The sequence below is a fragment of the Rhododendron vialii genome, chromosome 2a (genome assembly GCF_030253575.1).
Source record: "Rhododendron vialii isolate Sample 1 chromosome 2a, ASM3025357v1".
NCBI lineage: Eukaryota > Viridiplantae > Streptophyta > Magnoliopsida > Ericales > Ericaceae > Rhododendron > Rhododendron vialii.
Window position 1 is genome coordinate 19,268,498 of NC_080558.1, and position 11,603 is coordinate 19,280,100.

Sequence of the window (11,603 nt, forward strand, 5' to 3'; positions counted from 1 at the left end):
GAATCTTGAGTTTTGGAGGAGAAAACTTTGGGTTCCTTGATCGGGAGACCGTGGGATCGAATTGGACGATGTTTAGTAATGCTAGTAGTCGTGGGAAGAGTTTGGAACAATCGAATTGGATTTCGGTCGGGTCTTGGTACAAAACCTACTTTTCTCTCTCTTTCTTTCTCTCTCTAAAACTCCATGGATTGGAGTTCGATTTTCTCCGATTTTTTTCTCTCTCTTCTGGACTGATGGGGTGTGGGGAATATTGTGGTATGCCCTAGGATCGGAGTGATGGGGTATTTATGGACGAATTTTGAAGAGGGTGATGAAATTGAATTTAATAAAAACTCTACCTCTTGGGCTTTGAGTAGGAACGAGATAAGGATGAATTTAGGTCAGGGAGGGAGTAGTGATTGAGTAGGAGAGGGAGAGATGGAAAGAATTCGTATTTATGCATGCATGCAATTTTTAAAGAAAAAAATAAAATAAAAATAAGGTAATTTGGATAAATTAATTATAATTGTATATATTTATTAATATAGAGAATTTTATTATTAAGAATAATGCTTTTTAAATATTATTATTATTGTTAAAAATTACGAGTTGTTACAACCTATCCCCCTTAATAAAATTTCGTCCTCGAAATTAGAGTATACCTTTAGAAGGAAACAGATTTGGATGGTTGGCGCGCATAGTATCCGCATGCGCTCGTTCCCAGGTTGATTCCTCAATTCCTCGATGTCGCTAAAGGATTCGGACGAGTTGAATAGTTTTTGCCTCGAATGCACTTCTCACTATAGTCTTGGATCTCCAATGGCTGTTCCTCGAGAGTGACGTTCTCGTTGAGTTCGATGTTTTCCTAATTGATGATGTGGGAAGGATGTGTTATGTACTTTCGGAGCATTGACACGTGAAACACGTTGTGAACTCGGTCCAGTTGTGGTGGTAGTGCCAGGCGGTACGCCACTTCTCCAATTTTCTCAAGGATCTCAAAAGGTCCAATGTAGCGTGGTGACAGCTTTCCTTTCTTTCCAAATCGGATAACTCCTTTTCGTGGTCTAATCTTTAAGAACACATGTTCTCCAACCTGAAAAGTCAATGGTCTGGTCCTTTTGTCGGCGTAACTCTTCTATCGGTTCTGCGCCGCCAGGAGCTATTGGCGAATGGTTTTGATCTTTTCTGTTGTCTCCTGGACTAGCTCTGGTCATAGTAAGCTTGCTTCTTCCAATTCAGCCCAACAAACTGGCGATCGACAAGGTCGCCCATACAGAGCTTCATATGGTGCCATGTCTATGCTAGATTGATAGTTGTTGTTATAGGCGAACTCGACTAGGAGTAGGTGTCATTCCCAACTTCCCTTAAATTCCAAAGCAAAGGCACGGAGCATGTCTTCTAAGATTTGGATGGTTCTTTCAGATTGTCCGTCCATCTGTGGGTGGAATGCGGTGCTGAGACGAAGGTCGGTTCCCAATGCTTTCTGTAGGCTATTCCAAAAGGTTGACGTGAATCGTGAATCTCAATCACTTACAATGGATACAGGTATACCGTGTAATCGCACGATTTCTCGGATGTAGAGTCTGCTAAGAGAGTCCATTGAGTCCGTCATCTTCATGGGTAAAAAGTAGGCGGATTTGGTTAAATGGTCGACTATCACCCGAATGGCGGTGTTTGATTGCGGAGACCTAGGTAGTCCTGTCACAAAATCCATGGCGATATGTTCCCATTTCCATTTGGGTATAGGCAAGGGTTGCAGGGTTCCACCGGGCTTCTGGTGTTCCGCTTTTACTTGTTGGCAGGTAAGGCATGTTGAAATGTATTTGGCCACATCCTTCTTGATTCCAACCCACCAGTACTATCGACGAAGGTCTTGGTACATCTTGGTGCTCCCTGGGTGGTCGGCGAAATTGGAATGGTGGAATTCCTTAAGTACTGCTTCTCGGAGGGTACCGATGTCTGGTACAAAAATTCTTCCCTGGAAGCGAAGGCTCTTATCAGCGTGGATCTTCACCCTGCTGCTGCTTTTCCAATTGAGAGTTGATGTCGGATGAAGTCGCATTCTTGTTCAAAGGTTTGGGCTAAAAGACTTTCTCGGTGTAAGGCTGGAGTTGCGACTATGGTCGGCGAAGAGACACGCGTCAGTGCCTTCTTCGGTTGGTTGCAGTTTGAAGCTGTTAAGGTCCTCCATCATTTTCCACTCTCTTATAGCTAAACTAGCCACTTGTCCTCGGTTCTTGCGACTCAGCGCATCAGCGACTACGTTTGCCTTTCTAGGATGATAGGACATTGTGAAGTTGAAATCTTCCAAGTATTCCACCCATCTCCTTTGTCTCATGTTAAGCTCTTTCTAGGTAAACAAGTATTTCAAACTTTTGTGGTCGGTAAATACCTCGAACTGCTCTCCGTATAGATAGTGTCGCCAAGACTTTAGGGCGAATACAACTATTGCCAGTTCCAAATCGTGAGTTGGATAGTTCCTTTCATGCGGCCTCAACTGTCGGGATCCGTAAGCAACTACTTTTCCATTTTGCATGAGTATAGCTCCCAATCCATCTCTGGATGCGTTGCAGTACACGGTGTACCCTGCGTCTCGTTCAGGTATGATCAATATAGGAGCGCTAGTCAGCCTCTTCTTTAGTTCTTAGAAGGATCTCTCACATGCTTCATTCCATTCAAACTTAACCCCTTTTTGGGTCAATTGCGTCAATGGTTTTCCCAAGATGGAGAAATCCTGAATGAATCTTTTGTAGTAGCCGACTAATCCCAAGAAACTTCTAATCTCGAATACCGTAGAAGGTCTTTTCCAGTCCATGACTGCTTCTACCTTGCTGTCGTCAACTAAGATTCCTTTCTCTGACACCACGTGTCCCAGGAATTTGATTTCTTTCATCCAAAATTCGCACTTACTGGCCTTCGCATACAAATGGTTGTCTCGAAGTACTTGAAGGACAATTCTCAAGTGGTCTTCGTGTTCTTTCTCCGTTGGAGAGTATACAAGGATGTCATCGATGAACACTACCACAAATTTGTCCAAGTATGGTGTGAAAATTTGGTTCATCAGGCACATGAAAACAGTAGAAGCATTGGTTAGACCGAACGGCATGACTATGAACTTGTAGTGTCCGTAACGTGTGTGGAACGCCATCTTGAGTATGTCACAATCTCGAATTCGTAATTGGTGATATCCAGATCTCAGATCAATCTTTGAGAAACAAGTCGACCCTCTCAGTTGGTCGAACAAGTCGTCTATTCTCGGTAGAGGATATCGGTTCTTGATGGTGACTTTGTTGAGTTGGCGGTAGTCGATACAAAGTCGGAGCGTTCCTTCTTTCTTTTTGACGAATAGCGCTGGAGCTCCCCATGGTGAGGTACTAGGGCGGATAAAACCCTTCTCTAAGAGTTCCTATAGTTATGTTTTCAACTTTCGTAGTTATGCTGGAGCCATTCGATACGGGGCCATTGAGATTGGGGTCGTGCCGGGTTGTAGCTCGATGGTGAAATCCAATTCCCTTGGCGGCGGTAATCCTGGTAATTCCTCAGAAAATACGTCCTCGTACTCGCAGACGACGTGAGGGAGGCCCAACTCCATTCGGTCTATTTCATCCAATGTGAGACTTGCTAACCATCCAGCAAGCTTCCTATGCCACTTCGTTTTGTACGCGTGGGGTGCAGAAGGGTCTTGTCTATCCCCCTTAAACTTGAAACTCGTTCCATCTGATGAATAGGTTGTCACCATCTTTCGATGGCAGTCTATGATAGCTCGGTGCGCAATCAACCAGTCCATTCCGAGTATGATGTCAAAGTCCGTCACTTCAATTACTCGTAAGTCGCATGTTAACCGCAAGTTCAATACTTCTAGTTCGCACCCTTTACAAATAGCACTACCGAAATCTTACCCCCTAATGGTGAGATCACATGCATAGTTATCTTTAGAGGTTCAGTTTCTAATCCAAGTGTAGATACACATGCGGTAGATATGAATGAGTGCGAAGCTCCAAAATCAAGTAGTGCTTGAACGCATGTAGTATAAAGAGTGAGAGTACCTTGGATTATTGCAGGGTCCATCTCCTCTTCTGTTCTTTGCAGTGCAAACACCCTTCCAGCATTGGGCTGGATCGGCCCGTTTGATCATCTGTTCTGAAAAGGGCAAGTTGGTGGTTGGTTCCACCCACCACGACGCTAGTTCTGTCCTCCGGGTTGCTTACCATTCCAAACCAGCCTAGCTTGATTCTGGTTCTGATTTCCAAGTACAGCAGTCCTGACTTGATTTTGCGGCGGTCCTCCATAGTTCCCAGCGCCATTCAACCTAGGATAATTCCCCTTGGTATGTCCCTCCTCTAGGCAGTAATAACAGCGGTTGTCTAGGTTTTGATTCTGGGGAAGGGGGTTGCGGTTTGGTCCAAGATTAGAGTTTAGGCCTCGATTCGGTGGTTGGATTTGGTTCGAATTAGGGTTAGGGTTTCGATTGAACCCTAGGTTGGGGTTTCTCCAAGCTAGGTTGGGTTGTAACGGTTGCGGGCGAGGGTAGTTTTGGTGGTAGGGTTAAGAGGTTGGGGTACCCTGTTGTTAGGGTTGGTGCGGATAGGTCCTTCAACTGCAGGTATTGCCTTCTTTCGCTCACGCCTTGTCTTGATATCCACGTTTTCTCTCTCCATCTTAAGTGCGCATTGCACCACTTGTGAGTAGGTGGGAAGTGTTTGTGCCATCACTGCTCGGTGTGTCTCATTGAGTCCCCACTCAAATTTTCTCGCCTTGTCGTCATCAGTAGGTATGATTATTCTGCCATAGTGAGACAGTTCTTCAAATCGTGCTGCGTACTGGGTCACGGTCATTGTGCCCAGCTCGAGGTTCATGAATTCCAAGGCCAGTGCTTGTTTGACAGGTGTTGGAAATTACTTGTCAAGAAAAATTTTCTTGAACCTTTCCGAAGTCATTGTTGCCACATCATGGGTTTTCTTCATCAGGTTCCACCAATGCTGAGCTTCACCTTGCATCTGGTAGGTAGTTAGAGCAATTTGATTGCTGGCTTCTTGAATGTCTAGGGTTTCAAGAATTTTCTTGATTTCTTCTAGCCAAGCTTCCACAGCTGTGGGGTTAGGTTCTCCTTGAAAGTAAGGCGGGCGACGCTTGCAGAATTCATTCAGTGCTTGACTCTTGGTCATTGGCCTTTGAGGTGCATGCGGGGCTCCACGCTGAGTCTGGCTATTTGCAGTCGTAGCAGCAATAAATGCTTGCATCAGTTGGAATAGCTCGGTAGTCCCAATTTGGCCGTTGAGTTGAGGGGCTCCATTTTTTCCATTGTTTTGTTCGTTATTCTGGTTGTCTCTTGCTTCCTCCATCTAGATATCGTTATGTTATAATTTAGTAAGGGGGGGGGGGGTTTATTATGAGAACATATATATTTGTATATATTATTATATGCATGGAAGCAGAACATCATAAAAGACTTTTCTTTTATTAACAAAACGAATCAAACACATCATTGATGTCAAAACATACTGGATGTGTAGCTACTAAAAGTCAAGATAATTCCCACTACCATAATTGTTTTCCTAGAAAGAAATAAAACATAAAATAAAACAAAAATAAAAAAATGTGTTGCGCATGAATAACTAGTAGGTGCTAAAGAAATCGATCAATTGAAAAGTATTGGAAAATGCTCTTCTAGAAGACTCTACCTTTCGATGGTGTCCTCTGTGAGCCAGTAGCAACGCCATGTTACTCGCCATAGTGGTTCCTGCTGGTTGGGGTTTGGGTAGTTATAAGGTTCTAGGCGGATGGGTATCTCTGCATAGGTGATGTGATCGGTGAAATTGACATTCTCTATAATGATACGATGTTCTTGCTCGGGGCGGGACCTTGCGACTCGTGAATAATGGATGCGGTCGGTGTAGTGTTCCTGAAATCCTTGAGGTAAAGCGATAAGATAGTATCCATTATAGCATGGGGCTTGGATCTTTACTGGCCCTAGGTAAGCTGATTGCGCCCTGATCTTAAATGGGCAAGGGTATAGCGGTTCCAGCTGTATACAGACCCAAGTGTTTGGACCATAGTCAGAATGGTGTCCTACCCATGGAATTCCTGTGGGTCGAGCCATCTTAGGACGAGGTGGAGGGTCAGCATCTATGACTTCACATTCACTGTCTGATTCTTCCATTGGTACGGGAGCTAGAGAAGGTAGAAGTTCCTGCATTTCGAGCCGTTGGCTTGTCAGCCACCACTGCAGCTCGGCATCCATATCTCTTGGTGCATCTATGGGTAAGAGCCAGCCATAATCATCCATCTCTGGTTCTGCCAAAAATCCATCGTCACTGTCACTGCTATTATCTGCGTCTTCTTCCGGTTCTGGCTCAGCATTGCCCATCCCATCATCCTGGTTCTATACCTGTTCTTCCTCTGGTACTATTGGTTCCTCCTGCTTTGGCTGCCAGGTCCCCAAACGGTAGTCATGGTCTGATCCTGGAAATGGAGGCTCTTTTAGGTCTTCTTCCTCCTTAGGGGGTTCCTCGGGATCTCCTTCTTCCTCAGGGGGTTCTTCGGGATCTCCCTCTTCCTCAGGGGGTTCTTCGCGATTCCCTCGCGGTCCCACTTCTACTCCGAGGATGTAGGCTAGTATGCCTCGTATCTCGAGGTCTTCAACGGTGGAGCGGGTGACAGCGTCAGCGAGGGCTGAAATTCTTTGGTGAGCCTGTCTCATCCGATAGAGGGTAGGAAGCATTTCTACCAGGTAGTCATCTCCCATCGGAAAATCTGGGGTGGCTGTCATGAATGCCCTTAGGTTTTCCACTTCCGCAGCTAGCTGGGCCATCTCATCTTCTTCCTGAGTATTGAGAGGGTTATGGTTTCGGTCTGGGGTAGGAATCGGGGGCTGGTTATCCATATCCCTATAATGTGAGTAATAGGGTTCGCTCCTGATATCAAAGCCTGGTATGCTTTCTAGAATGTCACGGATTTCCTTCTCGAGGTTAGCCCTTCTCCATGGGCTTGGATGCTGAGCCGTGTATACTTCTCTCTGGTTTGGCAGATTCGCCATCAGCTGCTGATACTGAGCATACAAAATTGGGAACTTAGTAGGTACGTAAGGGTCTCGGAAAGAGAAGTCGGATCCTACGGTGTTTTCCAAGAAGTCCTGCAATCTGCTCCATTCATCGGCTAGTTGGTCTGCAAACGTGGGGTTCATCTATAAAAGCAAGAAAAATATATTTATCATTCAGTTTCGGTATATTTCAAACAGTGTCATTTTAAATTTGTAGCGAAATACTCAATCTGATGTGATCTACCCAAACTACCCAAGGCCAAAGGTTTGAACCTAGGCTCTGATACCAAGTTGTAACGCCCCGATTTTCGGGAATAAAATCGAAGGCATTAAATATTAATTTTTGAAAATTATTTAAATTAAATTCAAAATCCAAAACGGATAATTCATCCTAAAGATTCATCTATTACAAACCATTGTAGAAATACTGAAATTAGTCTTTGTAGTAATGAACTAAACAAAATAATCGAGCCGTCTTCTAGGTTTGATACGGATCCCAAGCATATTCTGGCTCGACTCCCACCTCTGGATTCTCCTCTACATAAAACTGCTCACCTTCGGGATTCTGTGTCTCTTCCTGATTTTCTGCAAAATCTGGCACGGAAACCAAGCAATCCGTACTTGAGTGATAGAGTTCACCCCGTAGTATAATCCAACCAAACTACCCCCCTTACTTTAAAGATAGCAAGCAACATGATAATAATAATGCGAAAAGCAGAATAAGGATTTACAAATACCAATTTATTACTATCCATTATTCTAATGTGAAATCTAAAATCTTTCCGCGAGATCTTTCCTCCCACAACCGCTAGCCATGCTCGGTCCCATGAGGTCACTTCCCTTTGCTGTCGCAGGTACACCTAAGTTATATACCGAGTGTGCACCCCGATAACTACAACAAGAGGAAAGCTTATCATGCCTGAATCACAACTAGGGTTCGCCTATCTTATATACCACTTCACAAATTACTTCACAATCACCACTGGACTCCCGCCAGTCTATCAATTTATCACTGGACTCCCGCCAGTTTCAATCACATCACAAATCTCATCACATCTCAAAATCACGCTTGTAGGCAATCTAAAAACAAAACTTTCCAATTCATCCATTACCTAACATCGACTAGATGAATTCTATTCGCATACCACCCCATGTCTCTAGGGTCCAATCTAGCATTCAAATCAAGTATCGGTACAATATACAATTAAAAAGAATAATAATTAAAATAATTAGTAAGCAATGCAATCACTCAACTTTTTAGGAATGGGCCATTGCCTTTAATCTCGTATGGCCAAGATGATAAATAAGTAAGAACTTTTTAAAAGAATTAAAAAATATTTTTCTAAGCTCTTATTAATTATTTCTAAGTAATTAGACTAATTAAAAACTAATTAAATGCATTAATTAGGTAAAAATATTAGAATAATTAACATGACCTTAATTAAGGTCCTAGAGGTCCTATGCAACCAATTGAGTGTCAAAAGTTAGGTTCGGAGGGTCGCGGAATTATTTTAAATAAAGACATTAAATAAAGTGGCCGAAAGTGAAGTAAATAGATAATAAATAATTTATAAATTAAAATACATTGAGATTAACAAAGTTTCATCTTTGGAAGGTAAGGAGTCTAAATAAAATCACTCGGGCATTAATAATATGGTTTATAAGATCGTATGGTAATTTTGATTGGAAAGACTAATAAAATAACAATAAATAGCAAATTAAATAAAAAAATATTAAATTAACAAGATATCATATTTGAGATGCAAGGAGTCTAGAAAAAAATAATTTGGGTGTTAAAACGTTGTTTGGAAGGTCGCAAAGATTTTTCATTTATAAACTTTGATAAATAACTAATAAATAATTTAATAAATAGATAATTAAATAAAAAAATATGATCTTAACAAGTTATGATCTTTGAGACGTGAAAAGTCTAGAAAAAATAATCCGGGTGTCAAAAACGTTGTTCGGGATGTCGAAAAGTCGTTTCGAACCAAAACTGTCCAACCCGCAAGGTTGGACCGGTCAACCTTGCGGTGGAGCAGTCCACCGCAACCTTGGCTATGGTTCCTGCGGCCCGAACCTTGTGGCCGCAAGGTTGAAGGCATAAAACGCTTTTTTTTTGTTTTGGCTCGGTTTTCGATGCATGGGACCATAAGGGCTATCGGGTTACGCATAAAAACACTTAATAAACGTAGAGGAGTGTTTGGAATGGATTATAATACCTTGAATCGGATCAAATTGATTTAAAAACGAATCTTGAATTTTAGGGAAGAAAACTTTGGGTTCCTTGATCGGGAGACCGTGGGATCGAATTGGACGATGTTTGGTGATGCTAGGAGTCGTGGGAAGAGTTTGGAACGATCGAATTGGATTTCGGTCGGGTCTTGGTACAAAACCCAATTTTCTCTCTCTTTCTTTCTCTCTCTAAAACTCCATGGATTGTAGTTCGGTTTTCTCCGATTTTTCTCTCTCTTCTGGACTAGTTGGGCGTGGGGAATATTGTGGTATGCCCTAGGGTCGGAGTGATGGGGTATTTATGGACGAATTTTGAAGAGGGTGATGACATTGAATTTAATAAAAACTCTACCTCTTGGGCTTTGAGTAGGAACGAGATAGGGACAAATTTAGGTCAGAGAGGGAGTAGTGACTGAGTAGGAGAGGGAGAGATGGAAGGAATTCGTATTTATGCATGCATGCAATTTGTAAAGAAAGAAATAAAATAAAAATAAGGATTAGGATAAATTAATTATAATTGTATATATTTATTAATATAGAGAATTTTATTATTAAGAATAATACTTTTTAAATATTATTATTATTGTTAAAAATTACGAGTTGTTACAGTTTAAATGTTGTAACGCAAATAGAAGGTCAAACTGAGGGTCAATTCACTGAATTTTTTAGATTTCATTAAACCTATTATTTTTAACTTGAAATTGCCTTTTTTAAAAATAAGTACTTAAAATCCGTTCTGGAACAAGACCTTGGGCACCAATAAACCCTTCTTTGTCATGTAATGCATCCGCGTAACCATAGGATGCCCGCATGTAGATCTAGGTCACTAATTCCTTATTGGGAAACTTTTCCCAAATATCCAAAACCATCTTATACCCACATCTAAATAAGAAAACTCCATATCCAAAAACTCGATAGCAAAAGTCCTATTTTTAGAGAAAGTACGTGTACGGAGAGTTATAAGCACATATTTATTTAACTAAAAACATGTTTGAAATCGCACAATGCACATGGGCCCAAGGTTCATGCAATTAAACTATCCATCAATAATATTTCGGGTACTGCTTCTAACCTAGTGTCTCTCCTTCAACCTCCAGCAAGTTTTTCATAACGCCGTCCGAAGCTTTCTTTGCCAGATTCGACCAATCCCTGCGCACACACACATTAACCAAACATCAGTACTCAATCAGTCCTTTTAAGTAATGGGCTTATATTTATCGATTGTCTTTGGATAATGGGTTTAGCTCCTCTCTAGTTTTAGAAAAAAAAATTGACTCGTACTCCATTTTAATTTGGCAATACGAATCCATCTTGGACTCACTTTTATGATTGCAATATTTTATTTGCAATAGTTTATTTGCAAGTTCATCAAAAATTGACTCGTACTCCATTTTAATTTGGCAATACGAATCCATCTTGGACTCACTTTTATGATTGCAATATTTTATTTGCAATAGTTTATTTGCAAGTTCATCAAGAAGCTCGATCATGTCATAATGATTCAAACATAATTTTATTAATGTACGTGATAAGTCGAGATACGCGTTAACTGTCCGGACAACTAAACTAGACCTCTGACCGGCCCCGTTTTGTCTTCCTATTCCTGTCCAACCCCACCCAATATCAAATCCTACCCATATATATCCTGTTTTAAATGAGGTACCCAAAATACCCCAATATCCTCGCTTCTCCTCTCATTTGTCCTTCCTACAAACCCTTCTTCATCTCTTGTCTTCATCAACTCGCCATCACCAAAATAACCACCACTAAACTCTCCAACATAAAAAACCTCCGCCACCGTCGGAAAACTCGCCCCCATCGCACCACCACCACCCGACTCCCCTTCCTCTTCCGCCACCCTTTGCGTGTGCCTCGACGCCGCCACCTGGATCTGCGACCACGACAGTTCGGCTGCGTCCAGAAAAAACCGGCGGACAATCCGAGAAATTGAGCATCGCCGACGGCCCGCGAAGGCAGAAGGCGGTGGAGTCGTAGGCCCGGGTGGCCTCCTCCGCCGTCCGGTACGACCCCAGCCAGATCCTGTCGCAGCTTTTCGGCTGCCACACCTCTGCTACCCATTTCCCCATTTCCTCATCCTCACCCCTTTGTAACGGCCATCACGGTTCCCGGACCCGCCGTTCGCACACCGGACTCGGCTGTAGCTTATCCGTCAACAACTCAAGTCAATGGGCCCGCCGCCAAAGATAGGGAGAGACGTTCGAAACACACGAACATATCCGAAGAACTGTGACAGAAGGAAGATTTATGTGGCGATCGTGGTCCTCGCCCCTCTGATTTCTGTGGAAATTGTGTCCTAGTCGACCATGGGGAACAATCGTTCCAGTTGTAG

The 11,603-nt window shown here is 42.6% G+C and overlaps 1 protein-coding gene across 1 annotated transcript; it reads right to left on the reverse strand.

Moving 5' to 3' along the window:
• Positions 1–10,071: 10,071 nt before the first annotated feature.
• Positions 10,072–11,340, reverse strand: LOC131317273 (ethylene-responsive transcription factor ERF011-like). The gene is made up of 4 exons (XM_058346832.1): positions 11,182–11,340; positions 10,969–11,138; positions 10,345–10,402; positions 10,072–10,179 (listed from the first exon to the last, which is right to left on the reverse strand). The coding sequence occupies exons 1-4, from the start codon at positions 11,338–11,340 to the stop codon at positions 10,072–10,074; spliced, it is 495 nt and encodes a 164-aa protein (XP_058202815.1).
• Positions 11,341–11,603: the final 263 nt, after the last annotated feature.